The sequence below is a fragment of the Gavialis gangeticus genome, unplaced genomic scaffold (assembly GCF_001723915.1).
Source record: "Gavialis gangeticus isolate Ggan-Ray unplaced genomic scaffold, GavGan_comp1, whole genome shotgun sequence".
NCBI classification, from domain to species: domain Eukaryota; kingdom Metazoa; phylum Chordata; order Crocodylia; family Gavialidae; genus Gavialis; species Gavialis gangeticus.
Window position 1 is genome coordinate 42,622,773 of NW_017729027.1, and position 17,868 is coordinate 42,640,640.

The following is a 17,868-nucleotide window of genomic DNA, read 5'->3' on the forward strand; positions in this document are numbered from 1 at the left end:
CACAGAGGTTAGGGTCACACGCCAACAGATAAAGAAAAATCAACACGGTGACAACATATACTTAGCACCTTAATTCTGTCCCCCTCCTGCAACCTCTGGAGGTGTCCCACAAATAAGCCTAGAGCACTCAAACAGCAGCTAGGAGCCACCCTTAAGTCTGAATCCAGCTCCTTCAGTCCACAGTCCCTGGCTGACCAAGCCAATGAGATCTCCAGCTCCACTGTGTACTTCTCTGTGTAGGCATGACTAGGTACCACGTACATACTGCTCTGTCTTCCCATTACTGGGGGCTTCTGGGATTTGTAGTCCAAATTAAGTCAGCAGAACTTTGCAGACTTTCTCCTAGTTTCTCCTACTGTACACACATTACTTTCATATTACAAAATATTATTTTTGATAAATCTAACAATGGGCTTTCCAAATACAAAAACTTCTATGTATAAGTTCAGATCAGGATTAATAGGTTTTACTGAGAGTACATCACTTTGAAGATAAATACAATTCTGTTTAAAGCCATTAGTCAATTTACTTCATGGTTTGCCTTGCTGGAAATAAGGAAAGTCAAGTTTACATGGACAAATATGTTCTGGCTATTTTTGGAATCATTTAGATACACAGCAAATTTTAGAATACTAAAAGTCAGATCCTGTGGTTTGAGAGTTAAAAGAACTTAGAAGTTATCAAGGTCAAGTCTGAAGTTAAAATGATACTTTCAAGCTTGTGAAAATTGCTTGCAAAATGACATAATTTAAAATATTAATGATAGTCAATACTGGCCTGATCTGCTGAGATTTGAAACATCTGGGTGTGCTCAGCCTCCTGTTGATTGCAGTCACAGATTTTCAGAAGGCTACAGAATCATATCAAATGAGATCACTTCTCAGTACTTTAACTCTGGCTGACATCAGGATTTTGCCAATTGGAAATAGAGAAATTTTCTCACTGATTTTGTGAAATGATAAAGAAATCCTCCTTGATATTTTCTGAATGAACCTACTCTAGTGTAGAACTGAACTGGCCCAAAAAGCTATAGACTTCCTTGAAAAGCTGACACTGTAGATCTATCCAGCAGGCCATAGCTCAAATCCAGAAAATGAAGACAGCAGGTACGTATGTATTCAGGAATGAAGAATAGTTTTTTGATAAAAAATAGACACCTGCCTGATAATGAAGGATTAGCTTTGAAGATGTCCAGGAGTGTCAGTTTCTGGTAGTTTTTTATATTAGAAGCAATACATAACTATTCTTAATATACTGCACTCAAAAGATTATATATACCTCATACAGCCTCCCTCATGCACCATGCTCACCCAGCTCTCCTATTATGGCAACAAAACTTGTTTCACATTAGAGCATCTGAAGTATTTGAAAATGGCATTGTTAGGAGAGGAAACTTCTGCTTCATTTTACTATTATCAACTGTGCCAGGCTGACCAATGATGAAGTTAAAAGTCCCTTGGATGCTCAAGTACTTTTTTTTAACCTCATGTGTTACGTTCCCAACTTTCTTCATTTTGAAGCAGTTAGACTTTCCCTCAAAAATTAGTGCACAGCGTGTCATACTGATAAGATGATGAAAGTGTCTGACTAGGACTGAAAGTGGAAATTGTGCAGGAATTAAATAACATATCATATTACTAGATTATAAAATTATAAATATAGGTGCAGAAAATGGTTTAGATGAAGTATAGGCCTAGATCCTATGCTAAGATGTCAGCACTTTATTTCAAAATCGCCACACAAAATCAGAATAGCCACACAAAAGATGATCCCACCAGTATAGCTGGCAGCTCCTATGCAAACCTGCCTCCCATGCTGTTCACCTAGTGGACATGATAGAGCATTTCCAGATGTCATGTTAGTCAGGGAATGAAAGTGGTGTGGCTTGGAACAGTTGCTTTAAATCATGCTGGTGACCCAGGTGAGCAGTGTTCTGCACTCACACCCACCTCAGACACATCTGAGGCCTGGGTCTTTTTTTAAAAAACATGAGTTTTCGAGTTGATAAATAGGGAGTCTGCTGAATACTTTGATTGTTGACTTGCTAGGGAAAATAGTATTATTTTTCAGATATTTGACTTTACATCTCCACAGTTCCTAGCTAAAAACAAGATGGAAAGTTGCCTCTGAATATTCCATCTGCATAATGCATAATGCTTTCCTTTGATGGAATACACTATGTATTCAACAAAAGTTAAAGAGGTTAGCTCTAGAAAAATGAAGAAAATCCCAATATGGAAATGTCTACTCTGATAACAATCTGCAGGAATTACTGTTAGATCATGGTGACACTGAGAGAAAACTAAAAAGAATTGAAATATAGCTCTGAAAATTTAAAGTGATGTAATACCTAATATAAAAATACACTGAGGTTATCAGTAGTGTTTCTTGTATTCATAGGAATTGGTGGAGTGGTATTCTTTGCAAAGACTTTTAGGAAACTCACTCTTATAATAGTAACTATCTTCTCTGTTTTCCATTTTATTTTTTAGACCCAGCTCATAACACTTGTGCAGACCCTGGTACTCCACATTTTGGAATACAAAACAGTTCCAGGGGATATGAGGTAATGACCATTTTATTTATGAATTTACCAAATTAGAGTGTGTTTGAATACAAGGGTTAGCACTGTCAGATCTTTATTTTCCGCAAAAAATCAAAGGGTTTGTTTTAAGTTATTTTTAGTATTAAGCTAATTGGTTTGCAGACAGGGCCACATTATGGTGGTTACATTACTCCATTTAGGGTCTAACACATTCCTGAAATGTGCTATTCCTGTTAGCACAGGAGCAGGCACAGTATGCCACAGCACTAAGGGATGTAGATTTGCCTCAAATGGCTTCATGTAATTAGTAAATCACATTACATTCCATATAGAAATAAAGAAACTAAAGTTATTGTACATGGTGATAAAATGTCTCTTTGATGTGTGTCCTTATAATCTCTTCATTGTACCTGAGTTATTAGCATATTAAGTGTCAATCTTGAAAATGACTAAAAAAGTGACAGAAGTACATAAAAACATAATGGGTCAATGAAGTTCTTTGTTCAGAAAGATTAGCATTTATTAAGTAAATTCCATCAGGTATTATTTGCAAGTGTGCAACTGAAGTTTACAATAGCCTCTCCTTAACAGAGTCCTCTGACTAGTACTATGTACCTATGAAACTCCCGGACTTGCCAGTTCTCTATCAATCTGCCATCCTTGAGTGGTTTTAGCTTGTGACTTACCCTAACAAGCCTGCAACTTCAGCTTTACTCTTTCTGTATAGGTTCATCTTATTGCACTTTTTCTATCTTATGCATCTAATCACATCAGCAGTAAATTTTAGTTTTTGGATCATAGATACTCCAACACACTCTCTACCATTCCTAGTACCCTTTATAGAGTTAGTTTTCCAGAGGTATGTGCTTTCATTCCTAGTTATAGTAAAGTAATAGTAATTGAGTCTTGAAATATAAATGCATTCACCAAGTGAGACGGCTTTTAGGTCATCTGGTTTTAATGAGTTACCAACTGCTGCAGACTAATTTTTAGCAAGGCATGTGTGAGTACTCTCATTAGAGAAAAATGTTTTGAAGGAGAAGAGTTCTCCATGATGTTTCTCTCCTGCCTACCAGTACCATAATTCATCTTACCTGCATTCATTTTCTTCACTACCCTGACTTTCATAGATGGTTCCCTCTTTCAGACCATATTTTGATGAGCTAGATGAAGAATGTATTCCCTCATTTTATTTTATAGTATGGAGAAAGAAACCAAACTCAGTTACTGGTGAGAACCAAGATACCTCATTTTTCCTTTTCCTTTTCCTTTTTTTTCCGGGACCAAATGATCTTCTGAGGTCTCTTCCAGCCTTAAAATCTATAAATGAATATATGAATCTATATATATTTAGATTTAATCCCTCCAGCTCTTTCCTTTCGCCTTCAGCAAAGTATCACCAACTCTCCTCAGCCAACAAAACCAATCCATAACTGGACAGCTGTTCACCCTCAATTGTTTTACCTTGATGCCTTGCCATGAACTTTTTTTTCAGTACCATTAATTCCATCTGTACAAAAACTTTCCCAGCAATCTCTTTCTACCACTTCCATTATGGAAAAAAAAATTCGGTTGTCAGTTGCAAAGTCATACCCAGTTTCCATACTTTATTTTCCTCAACAGGATTCTAAAGAAAATGATTTCTTTCTTCTCTTTATGCCAGTTTCTTAGAGAACAGCCTTCTTCACTTTCAGACTAGCATTTTACCTTTCATAATAGAGGTTATATCCCACCTGATCAAAATGCAGCTTTCAGTAGTAGCTATCAGTACTTTGGTAGTTGAACACCTCCAGCAGAACTCAAGTAGTAAATGATCACAAATCCAGTGCAAACAATGCATTGAAATTAAATTAATCAAATTAATTTTCTATGGATTTAATTTTAGGGGAATGCACAGGCCAGGGCATCTTTTTTAACTGGTTATAAAATATACATTGAGAACCATATGTAAAACATACTTATAATCATATATTATAATAGAGATAGTCTGGTGAATGAGAAATATAGCTGCATTTCAGTTCTTTATCACACTTTTGGTTTGCTTCTGTCACACATTGGCAGGCTGAAAGGCTGAGAGGTATAGTGTGTCATCTTTTTTTTTTTTTTATTTCATGTTTTCCCATCTTTTTCCCACTTCTCAGTTCCAGATAACTTCAATTTCGCTGTTATGAAAGAGACCAGTTACTAAACCTTTTATTCCATAGGGAAAAATTCTAACACTGTAAAGGCAAACTGATGACACATAGAAAATATTTTCCTAAAATCAAGCAAGTAGCGTATAACTGTGTTGTCAAATTGATGGCAAAGGCTGATTTCCTGTTTTCTGTCATCTTTTCTACTTTTGATTCTCTAGGTTGGGAGCACAGTCTTTTTTAGATGTAGAAAAGGCTATCATATTCAGGGCTCCACAACTCGTTCTTGCCTTGCAAACTTAACTTGGAGTGGCATACAGTCAGAATGCATTCGTAAGTAGTTTCTTTCTATACATTTTTGGTCACACATCATTTTTGACAGAGTAATAAATTAATACTTTTTAAATCCCACAATAGCTAATATGGACTACTCATGATGGAAAAAAAACAGTGCTTATCAACAGGTACAATGTATAGTTTGCCACAGTTATTTCCTATTTAAAATTGTTGGGTGTTAAAACAGTCCACAGTACTGCTAAAGATTAATTAATTTCAAAGTGTTATTAAGTAAGTTTAGGTCAATTCATCAATGCCTTAATTGCAGAGAAAGTGTGTTTCAGCAGGATAAAAGACTGTCTTCCTCATTACTAGTTCCATTGTTTAGCTTGGTTATGCAGGTGATGCACAGTTGTGGTCCTTCTCTGCATTTCTCTCTCTGCAATTAATCATTAGGATTTTCTGAATATTTACGTGCCTACAATACATAAGATACACGCATAAAAGCTGAATCTAACTGACATAATGTTAGTGTCCATCTATTTTTTTATTGCAATGATTCATATAATGTCTGATTGGCACCTATCATGAAAGAATCAGGCATAGTGAGTATATCAAAATGACAGGCTAAACCATTTTTTTTTTTTATCAATCCAAAATGCCCCCATCTAGTTGGACTACTACCCTATTTCTTCCTAATTTATCTTATTTGTTGTCGTACCTTCTGACGTGTATTCAGGAATGCCTGGACTTTATATAACCCATATTAATTAGTTACTCTTTCATTTTCCTTCAGTGTGTCCAATATTGTTTCAGTATTCCAAATGTTTTGTGCAGTAGGCATTGGCAAATGATACCTTTTAATGGTGCTCACAATAATTATATTAATGCTTTTGGGAAAAATTCTGTTCTCACCAGTTCAAAGTCATTATCGTAGTTTCTTGCATACCACACCCCCACAAATAAAATGCACATCTTGTTTTTAAAAGGCAGAATGTAGAAAAGAGATGTCTTCCAGAGTCATGGCCTAACATGGCTTTTTTCATGAAGACACCATGAACATCACTTCATAATGTCTTCCAGATTCTCTCTCCCTGTCAGCAAGCATGAGGGGCACAGTTCAGGCATAGCCACTCTCAAAGTAGCAGTAATTCAAACAAACAATGCTTCTAGTTTGAGAGCAGCTGTGAAAGGGTTAACATTGGGTTGTTCTCCTGCTTACTGGCAGGGAAACAAAAGCTGGTAGGCATTCTGAAGCACAGTGTCTTCATGCTTCTATTCCTGTTTGCTTCTATTCTGGAGAAAAAAATCAGCTTCCACACTTAAGACATGCACCTCCTTTTCATAAGGCTGATTTGGGGAAAAAGGTGTGTATGGAATGCTAGTACATTAATGTAGAAATTAAGGTTGAAATTAATGTAGTTTTTTCATTTCCACTGATAAACTGAGATCAGAATATGGCCTCTGGTATGCAAAAGAATGTTTTGTTGGGTAAAATGTTATGAACTATAAAATAAGACTAACAGTTTTCTGGGCTTTGGTTAGGGAGATATTTGATTACTATTGGGATTTGCATGATGGTTGAAAAAATACACTCATCTAACACAAAAACCATTAAACCATTAGAATGACCTTAGATTCTTACCCTGTTTCAATTAACTTTGTGATGTTACAAATGAACAAAGTAGTTCAGAAAAATAGAAGAATTGAGAGCAATATGTCTTATATACAGTGTACTATGATAAAAAATCTTTCTATGGAAACTTAGTTTCATTTTAAGTTTACAAGGAATTTATTTAGCAGAATAGCCCGTCTGTAATCTTCAAGGTTTTCTGAGATATTGAGTACAGGGGATACTTGAAGCTCTGACAGTACAATAATTCACAATACTCATTACTGCATAATTTGCAATGACACGCACCTTGGTTTCTCTTCATTTTAACTCTTTACCTTCATAAAGTGTCCATCCTTCGAAACTTTCAGAAGTAGGTTAGACATATACTTGGCTGGGATGATTTAGTCTGGAATGATCCTCCCTTGAGCAACTAGATGACTTTGTGAGGTTCCTTCCAGCCCTATTATTGCTATGATAATTACATTTCAGTATATTGTGCAGAAATAGTTTATACGAGGACATCATCAGTTCCAACTTTCCACTACAGTGCAGCCAGTCTTAGTGCTATTTCTGCTGAAAACATGAAAATTACTTGTCACTTAAACAGTAGCAAGTTTGTCTAATGAAAGGCAGTGAGTTAACACGTGCTTGTTCTAAATTCTGTACATAGATCCTGCAGCTTTTTCTAACTGTAAAAAAAAACACTTTCAGCTCACGCTTGCAGACAACCAGAAACACCTGCGCATGTGGATGTGAAAGCAATAGATCTTCCTACATTAGGATACACTTTGGTATACACCTGTCAGCCAGGATTTTTTCTTGCTGGTGGATCAGAACATCGGACATGTAAACCAGATATGAAATGGACAGGAAAATCACCTATTTGTAAAAGTAAGTCATTGATCAAATGATTCACTGCATTGTACTTAATTGCATTACATTGTTTTCTTAGCATAATTCTGTTGATTTTATTGTGTATATTTGATTGAATTTTCTTATTGAACATTAACATTTAAAATGTCTAAAATGACATGTAATCAAAATAGCTTCATAGAAACAAAGAAAGCCAAACTTTTTTCAGCACCAGCCTAAACTCAATGAGGAAAAACATTAAATATACAGTTAATAAAGAGAAACTAAGTAACACAAAATATCAGTTATCACTATGTATTTTTTGGTATTAAAGGCCAACTAAACAACAGAATATAACTCTTTACTGGGCCCTTTTATTTCCTTTTGTGTTTCAGTCTTTGCATATGTCTTCAGTGTTTAATATACATGTGTAGCCATTTTTAGTTAAAAAAAGAAATTATAAAGTTATTTCATAGCAGACTGGCTTTTAGAGTCATTGAGGCATGTTGAATAAATTACATCATTTTATTTTATCCATGAAGGAGATGCTTCTTTTAAAATCATGTCAAACAACCCAACACAAAGAAACTGAAACTAAGCCATTGGGCCAAATTCTACTTTGATTACACCAGCATCAATGCCATATAATACCAATAGCGTAATTCTGGATATTGAATTCTTAGAGCAGAATTTGGCCTTTTTATTTAAATGTGTGTGGTTTTATGTCTCTGGGTCTTTCTGGATGTTGATGTTTGTAATAAAAAGATTATGAGATCTTGACTAACTACCTGCATATGACATTTAGGCAATGGTAGAAAAAAATTGAAAACAGTATTAATGTACAGACAACTGGTGGGTTTACTCCAAGGTTTTGCCATGCTGTTCTTTTTCAACACTGCTACAATAAACTGTGGTCTAGGCATAAAGCTCTTTGTCCACTCCTTGAATAACAATATTTCACTGCTCTGGTATATTACTACTCTTGATGGAGAGTAACTTGAGATACCTTTCAAATGAAGCTCAAGCTGTTTTCTCTTCTCTTGTATATTGTTTTCTGGCCTTAAAAATCATCTACAAGAGAAGAGAACAGTTTTCTACTAGTGCTAATATTTGCATGAAATTCAGAAATAGCCATAGATAAAATCAATCCCCTGAGAAAACAAGGAATACAAGAGTAACACTATGCAAGTATCAATAATTTCTTTGACGTAAACATAAGTGGTTCATAGGCCTTTATGTACTCTATGTACAGGGACCATTTCACTTTAATTTCCTGTGAGAAAAAAGCATGCGACAGAACAATTCCTGATTCTGGGATTTTTAAGGTGTCCAAAAATATGTGATCCAGACCTTTGCTAGTGCAAATTGAAATAGATCCAGTGATTTAAATGGATCTGTGCTAATTTAAGTATGTTTGGGTTCTGGCCCATTGCACCTAAACAGTTTCTTTTTTTGGTTTGTTCTGTAAACCTATTGTTATTTACCAGTAGTAATTTTTACATTTAACATGATAAGAAAGTATGGAAGGGACCTCAGCAGGTCATCTAGTTCATGGCAGGAGCATCCCTGATTAAACTATCCCAGTCAAGTGCCTGTCTAACCTGCTGCTGAAAATGTCCAGGGATAGAGTTTCTACAGCTTCTCTAGGTAGCTTGTTCCAATTCTAAACCACCTTCAGTTTTTACACATTACAAAAAATGGTAATTATTATGCCTACGTATATAAATAATTTTCCCTCACTATAAGGCTCTCTTTTATAGCTCTAAGGCTGATACAAAGCCAATAAATGTTAGGCCTAAACACATTAAACTTCTGAGTAGACAACTAACTTGCCAGGCTAAAAATGGTAGTACTGAAAAATTTTTATCCTGATGAATGTGTGAAAATATATGGGTTGGAATCTGCAGTGCGTTCTAGACTTTAGATGCCTCTATAAGAAAATTAGGCCTACTGGCAAAGGGATAATTGCTTCAATCAAGCATTATGTTGTAGCATTCTATAAAAAATAATTATGTACATGCAAATGATAATTTGTCTTTTTACTTGTAGGTAAAGGAGTGAGAGAAGTTAATGAAACAATAACTAAAACTCCAGGTTTGTATACCAGCACAGTTTTAGATCTAAATAAATTAAATTGACTTGTACCCTACTATATTATGGGTAACAAAATTCTAATATTTAGCTTAATTATTCCATTACTGACCACAAAGAAAGATAAATATCCTGAATATTCATAAAAACAAGTGGCATGTAAATCCTGCTTTTGGAAATTCTTTCTGGATTAGCTTCATTCTTACATAGTAATTTCTTATATAACACCACCTCAAGGAAGTTGTACAAAGATGCTGTTAAACTTAAAGGGTAATGGGGTTTAATGTAGACAGGAAGCAAGGTTGAGGTCACTTTGGTATCAGAGAGGGTGCTGTATCAGAGAGCCTTATACCGAGGTAGAATTTCAATCAAAAAATCTATCTAGCTTTCAGGTTATGAATGTTCTTTCAATTCACAAAAAATTACTTTTTAGAACTGTTGTTGCTCTCCATTCCATTAAATTGGATGGATTTTGAACTGAATTTTACTTGTGTTTTATTATATGCTTCCATCAGAAGTATAAAATATGAAATTACAGAGGAAGTTTGAAAGAAAAAATGTATCCTGTAAGTCTTTTTCAGTCAAGCATTTTCAGTGCCTCCTTTAAGGCAGCAGTTCCCAGACTGGGGGTCATGGCCCGAAGTAAGGTTACAGCAGTTATGAGGAGGGCCATGAACATAACAGACATTCAGAAGTTGGGCTCTGAATGAGACACAAATGCAAAGACTTTAAGGACCTGTGATATAAGGCCTGATTTTTTTAAAGAGCTGTCTTTCTCTGTAAGCAGAATTTTTTCTTTAATAAAATAGCTATATTCTGTATAATCCTTATCCAACCACTTGGAAAGAAGGAATAAGTAATTAGACCCCTATAGCAGTCCACATGAGGGCTGACCAGAATTAAAGGGGACTGCAGGAACTTCTACCAATCATTGATCTCACTGCTGAGACTTCTAACTAGAGTGTCGACTAAGATCATAAATGAGGTCATTCTACATGTATCAACTTTACACTATAATCACAATAGTGTACGGTAGACTATGCATTCATGCTAATTAACTCACAACCTTTGTTTGACGGAGGCCCTTGGCTTCACCTCACTGCACACTAAAGGTATGCATTAATCAGCTACCACATGGTCTCTTGTGTTTCATCGCCTAATTAAAATACAGCTCAAGTTCTCTTACCACATTCACCACACAGTGCGTAAATATCTTTTATACCCTACATGAAATGTCTTTTCTTTTACAGTCATTATAGAAAAATAGCATTTAAAAATGAAATGAAATGATCATGATTTTGCATGTCCTTAATGATTATTGTTTCATACTTTGTAACAATGAATAGTGAGCCACTAAAATGGAACAAGAGAAAAGTTTTAAGATTTTAAAATCGTTGTGTACCCTTAATTACATTGATTTAGGTCTCTAAATATGTTTAGGTCCCTAAATATGTTTGGGGGTGTTGTCTCTACCTCAAAATGTATTTACTTAGCTTTGGATATAGTTCTGCTTTCAACCATGTGGATTTTAAGTTGGAGGTAACAAATATTAAACTTATGTTAAACTAATATAAAACTTAATTTGATTAGGTTGGCACACTAATAACCCGACTTCAAACAATGGTGGTCATTTGCATGAAATGGGTTGGCTTATCCCACTTAAATGTATACATGCGATAATAATTATGCTTTTTATACAAATGGTGTCAAACTCATCATGTGTCATGAGCTGGAGGAGTGGTGCAGGGCTGGTCTGGCATAGCAGCTATATGTAGCATGCACCCCAGACTAGCACTGTGTGCTACACAGTGTGTGCTGGCCCCATCCCATACGCAGCATATACTGGCCTTGGCCCGATGTACTCTACACAGCAAACATGCCAGATTCAGCCTCACATGTCAGGTACAGGGAGCACCACTGCATTAAGAATGTGTACCAGACTGGCTCCACACTTTACATTTAACATGCACCAATCCCAGCCCCAACTTTGCATGCTGTGTGTACTGCACATACCAGATCTAGCCCAATGTGTTGCATGCAGTGCCCCATATGGCATACACAGTGCTTGCTTGGCCTGCATGCCACATGCAACATGTGGGGACAGTCCGGTGCATGCTGCATGTGGCAGGCAGGTCCAGACTGAGACCCATAGGCTACACTGCAGGCCGGATAAAAAGGCTCTGTGGGCTGTATCCAACATGCCTGCTTTATATAGTGCTTTAAATCTTTCTAGTGCCTTATAAGCTCTAATGAATTAATACTGACAGCATCTCTGTAAGATTGGTTTAAGAGAAACAGCACTGGTCTCAATTCTCATCCATAGTTCTTTGGATTTATCCTCCTTTGGGGAATTCTGGGATGGTACAAAGCTCATACAGGTAATTCAACTATAAGCTTCTTTCCCTTACCATCCTTACACAGTGGTTGAAAAGCCAGAGAACGTATTGGGGTTGGAGAAAATCTGGCCAAAGTGCTTGTTTGTTGGATGGTTCAGGGGCCCCTGTAAGATTGCTGGAGCTCCATCTTGGCCTTTGGCCAGCACAGAATTCAGGGGAGGAGAAACCTGTCTTATAGCCACCTTTCCCCCTTGCTGTGCTCAGCTGCGACAAGCATAAATTCAATGCAACTGAAAATTGAACCCACTATGTCATTTCGCATAGAGTGACATATTGTAATTGACAGTCTGTGCTCAAGACTGGAATTGCAAGGATGTTGAAAGTGACGATTGAGGCATGTTGTCAGCTCTTTGATGGGAATCTTGCACAGTACCTATCAGCATTGTAACAGGTTCATCCTAGTACTATTAGTCCTTCACTTTCTTGGGCAATAAATTCACTCACACATTTGTAATAGAAAAAAGCAAAGATACTTTTAAATACATTTTTAAAGTGTCATAGTTTCTATCCGCTGTAAGTCACAGTTTTAACAAATCTATGGAGAAAGGTGAAAAAGTATTAAAAGATTCACATATTAATTTATGTTGGAACAGGAAGAATGAAAAGAAATATAAAAGGAAGAGATCAAAGTCTTTTGATCCTGTTTGCTTTCTGTCATTAATTTAGAATAATTGAGATCATTTTGCCCAATACAAAAATGAGTGAACAGCTGTAGCAAAAAAATATGGTCTCAGCAGAAAACAAGAAGCCTAAAGTTCCAGTCTTAGTTTGACAGATCTGTATCTCTAAAAGCTTATCTCGACATGGCTTGCCTCTTAGAACACACAATCATTTCCCTCTAAGCATGTGTACCCCACTTTCAAGCAGTGGGAACAGCTGTGGGCACTTGGAGTCTGCCTGATCACACCTCTCAGAACCAAGTGAGAGGTGCTGGGAGATTGAGTGGTAGCTATGGAGTGACGTATAGCCAAGCTAATAAAAATTATGTGAGGATTCATTTCTGTCAGGATACATTCATTAGTGTGTGTCTTAAAGTTAGGTTTAAGATTTCCAAATTTATACACTGCAGCAAATTTATACATTACTCCATTATATGATATAATATAAAGTGTTAAAAAAACAGTAGAAAAGACAAATTAGATTATAATGTTTTCTTTGGTTTCTAATCTTGCAACAAGAGCTGTATGGGCATGCGTTCGTGATTTTTACAGAGCCTTAAGGGAGTCAGTTGATGCTTCTCAAAAGATTATATGCCCACGTTTCTGGATCTTATTGCAGGTTTGAAACCTATGATGTCCAGTTTATTTCCCTCAACATGCAGAGCTCCTTCAGCAAATATTCAGTGTCAAATAAAATAAGAAATTAATTCTCAGTTACTTCAAGAGTCAGAGGAGAATGAGATACCCTCCTGTTCCACTGGCAACAGCTTAGTTGTCAAACATCATCTGTTATTGTCCTGTTGAATGTGAAGTTTATATAATCTCTCAATCTGCCATTTGCTCATACTCTGAAACTAGGATACTATCCAGTACTTTTTAAATAGGTTTTATAAATTCTTCATTCTTCGTAACATCCTTTTGGAAGCTTTAAAATGAAGTAACAAAGTGTGTCTCATTTCACGTCTCTAAGCTTGCAGGGTGCTACAAAGATTAGAAGGAGATGTGCCTCCTTTTTTTATACTGACTGGTGCTTGGCTTAATGCTCATGTTTCAGAGGGGTTTTCTCTCAAGCTTCTGGGAGAGAAGGGACATCCGGAGGACCAGGTTTGAAATTCTGCTACAGAATTTGCTTCCCCTTTATTTCACCAAGCAAGCCCTAATCTTTTGTAAAACTTGTGTGAACAAAAATATTTTTTCTCAGTGCTTGAAGAAGTATAATGAGGCAGATAAGGATTATTGTGACTGCTATTGTAGGATTATTGTGAATACTTATATTGTGGCAGCCAAGTATATTACATGAAGCTGTTTAGGACGGTTCCAAATATACATTGTTTTATGTATGTGTATGTGTGTGTAAACACACACACATGCACATTGGTTTTGTTATCTATATCTTTATAGTAAAAGTCACCAGAATAGTGGAAGTACCTTTTAATATACATTCAAGAAATAAACCCAGATGGAAAAATTATTTGACCTTATTTTAGGTTTGTGGTAATTTACTGCTTTGGTCATTGCTTCTATTGTTTTTTCTCTTCACTTTTGTTTAGTTCCATCAGATGTGTTTTTTATAAATTCATTGTGGAAAGGGTTTTATGAATATCTGGGGAAAAGACAACCTGCTACTTTAATGGTAGATTGGTTCAATACAACAAGTAGCAAAGTGAATGCAACATTTATTGAAGCATCCAACATCCAACTAAAACTATCAGGTGAGTTCTGAATTAGGTAATTGAAATGCCTATTGGCTTGTTTGCTTGTTGAAATTATTTGGATTTATTGCATTTTCTAAATGCCCAAGTTAGAATCACACCAGTAATGTCCTGTAACTGATGAGATGAATCATACATGTACTATATCAAATAAAATAAAAACTCTGACTTCATGTTATCAGTAAAAATTCATCTTTATCTTTTGAAAGAGTAGAGGTGCTAAACCCAATGTGCTGCCTATATTTCAGTTTGCTCAGTAAAATGTTCCCTACCTAAATAATAAAAGTGGTAGGTTTTTTTTTACTACTTTTTTCACAAAATATTGTGACATTGCTGTGTGCTGTGTGCCCTGAAAACAATTCTCATGTGTTATACATGTTAATGGCTGTATTTCACTGGTGGGCAGAGTGACCCATACCATTGGATAATACTTTAAGATTTATTAGGTTGAACCACACTATGATCTGTTCATTATTAATATTTATTTGTAAACGAGACTATTTTGAAACCACCTTTTATGAAGTGGGCACAGTTAATTACAAAACTTAATAAATTATGTACACCTTTTAAGCAACATTCTGCATACCTTTCTGCAACACTGATCTATGTTTTGATCTAGCAGTCTGACTACAATCATATTTCAAATGCCCGTTATCAGCTTCATGTATCTTTATGGGTCAAATGTACAGGGAGAGTTCCAGTTGTTATTTGCTAAACAGCAGATCATTTTCTCTGACACTATTTGTTTACTATAGTAATACAGTATGGTAGGTTAAAGCACATATCTCTGAAATTCAAACTGACATTGTTATTCCAGCAAGGCAGGAGTTCAATCTTCATTTCTGATTTCTGAACCTATGCATAGAGAAACAGGTACTCTAATTTATTTATATTTAAAGAGAACATACAAAAACAACTCTCTTTTTATTATCAATTTTTATATAGGTAAAAAACAAGTACAAAGAACAACTTGGAACAAAAATATTATGAGAAATAGAGAATATTTTCTGAAAGTTTATTTTATTGTTGGTATAGAACTTTATTTGGTTCATGAAAGTAATCAAATAACTTCTTTTAGGCTGCTTTCAGACATTAAAAAAACCCCCCAAACTGCACTTTACTGGAAGAAGCAGCCCATTACTTTGACCCAGCTCTGCAGCATCTGGATACACTGGCTGCTTCAGCAGGGCTTTTTGGTACTTTTAGCTAAAGCAGAGTCAAACAACAAGTAGATAAAAGTGCCAAAAAAAGTCCCACTAAAGCGCCTGATCTATACAGGCGCTAGACGAGCCGGGTCCAACTAGCATGCTGCCACGGGAGTGTGCAAAGCACCATTTTGGGGGGGGGGTTAAGTCTGCAAAAGTCTGCAAGCAGCCATAAATGTTAGCTATGTTAGATCCATGACAAAAAAAAAATTAAAGCCATACTTCACCTTCTTCTCTCAATAGGCATTTATAAGAAAGAAGAAGCTCATTTGCTTTTGAAAGTCTTTCAGATTAAAGGACCTGTGGAGATATTTGTAAGCAAATTTGAGAATGACAACTGGGCCCTAGATGGTTATGTAAGTAACCAATTTGCTATAAATATGTTTGTTTGGATTCAAGCAGGACATATTTTCTTGTGTGCTACTACTATCCTATCTTTTACCTTATGATAGTTTAATATTCTACTTAGATTTTTTTTGCTAAGAATATACATATATATGTATTTTATCCCCTCCCCCACACCTTACTGGAAAATAAGTAAATATACATATTTTCTGAAGTTTGTTGCTTGTTTCACTAGATATGGATGAGATGTTTTTCTTTATTTTCTTCTATTTTGAAAACACTTTTCTGGATAACTATACCAAAGCTTAAGTTGAAGATAGTGATTGTCTTTAAAATACAAGCTAGGAACCTTGGAAGTTATAAGGAGATAAGTTTTTAAACTCTAATATATATATGGGGACTATATATATATAGTCCCCTTATTAAGAAACGAATCCATTTTTACTCAAATTAATAAAAGCCCTGTAAAGATAAAAACGTAATTCCTAAACTGTATATCTGATTTAATTTGTTATACATTTTACTAATAAGTTATAATATGTACTATCATTTTCAAGTGGTTGCTACAGTGGGCACATTTACATTAGACATTTACTTTGCGGGTGACTAAGTAGCCACGCATTTCACTGCCTACACATGGACCTCTATTAGGCTGGAATAAACTAATTTACAAGTATCATCCTGCTGCGGAGTAAAAAAATACAAAATCTGCAGCATCTACATGTGTAGATGCTGTCCAGTTAGCTGGGGCACTAGAGTGTTTCATTCTGGAGGCTACCTGCTGGCTAGTTCTTCATTGAAGCTCCCTTGTGCCCCAGCCATCCCCTCCACAGCACATTGAACCAGGGCCAGCAGCCCCAGGCTGGCAGACTGACCCCCAGGACCTGCTGCTAGTTGTGGCTGCTCTGCCCATGCTCCATGTGCTATGCCTGAATAAACTGTGGATTTTATTGCTTCGGAGTTAAATGCTCCCAGGTGCATGTTCGGATGGCATACCTGGGAGCAATTAAGTCTCAAGCAATAAAATCCACAGTTTATTCAGGTGCCATATTGCATGTGTAGATGCCTCTAGTGGTGATATTTGAAAACTTGCTAGGTATAGTTTACATTAAAAATATATGTATTTAATTCCATGCAGAATTCCCTTTTCTTTCACAAAACTTTGTGTACTGTTAAAGTTTACTTTCACTTATGAAATCTTACGCCTTGTATAAATGAGCTAGTCTCTTAGGTCTCACACACCTATTACATCTATTACATAATTAACTGGTTAGCTGCAAAGTAAATGTACACATGCTATAGGTACAAGGTAATTTTCACACAATACAAATAGTCAATGAGCCACAAAGCTGTTGCTTGAAAAATGTAGAACATTTTTGTAGCTGCTTTGTTTCAAACTTTAAGTTGAACATGCAGCATGTCACACACAGGGTTATAGTGTTTGGCCAGGTCCTCCAGCATCCCAGAGTAGATTGCTTTCTTTCCCGCCTCTCCTGCCCCTGCCCCTATGACTAATGCTTAACTCCACTGCTCTAAGGCACAGTAGCAGGAGATGTCATGAATCCCTACTTTCTTTCTTCTTTGAACCATGTTGCCCTTTCTACTCTTCACCCCCTTCACCCTGGTCTCCACAGATTTCCACAAGAGTTAGAGGGCAGCCCCTTTATCCAGGGGAATTCCAGTTGACTTTCCCAGCACAGCTGGAGAGATGGATCACAACCCTGCCAGCAGTGCTCCTGTTCCCCTTTTTGGCAAGCACTGGTGAAGCAAGTTCTCAAGACACCTTTTCCCCCTCTAGATAGCTTTCCTTTTGAATAAACGTCAAATGGCATGCAAATTTTCATTGAGTGATATTGCCTCTTGCTTGATGGAAGTAACATCTTGCAGGGTCCTAGAGTGCTACCCTTCCCTGTCTCTCCCTGATTTCAGTCTAAGATGGCTAAATGCTTCTCGAAGTTTTCTATAGGATATAGTAATTATGAATCCTGAAAATATGTAGGCTATTTTTATTGAAATGAAATATTTTAAAAAAATGTATTT

The 17,868-nt window shown here is 36.2% G+C and overlaps 1 protein-coding gene across 1 annotated transcript in view; it reads left to right on the top strand.

The window, feature by feature from the left end:
• Positions 1-17,868, top strand: part of CSMD1 (CUB and Sushi multiple domains 1) — a 2,474,714-nt gene that overhangs the window by 2,426,226 nt on the left and 30,620 nt on the right. Inside the window, exons 65-70 of the mRNA XM_019520340.1 lie at positions 2,493-2,566; positions 4,899-5,010; positions 7,280-7,459; positions 9,470-9,514; positions 14,117-14,278; positions 15,727-15,839. Coding sequence (XP_019375885.1) covers positions 2,493-2,566; positions 4,899-5,010; positions 7,280-7,459; positions 9,470-9,514; positions 14,117-14,278; positions 15,727-15,839 — 686 coding nt within the window. The remainder of the gene's footprint in view (positions 1-2,492; positions 2,567-4,898; positions 5,011-7,279; positions 7,460-9,469; positions 9,515-14,116; positions 14,279-15,726; positions 15,840-17,868) is intronic.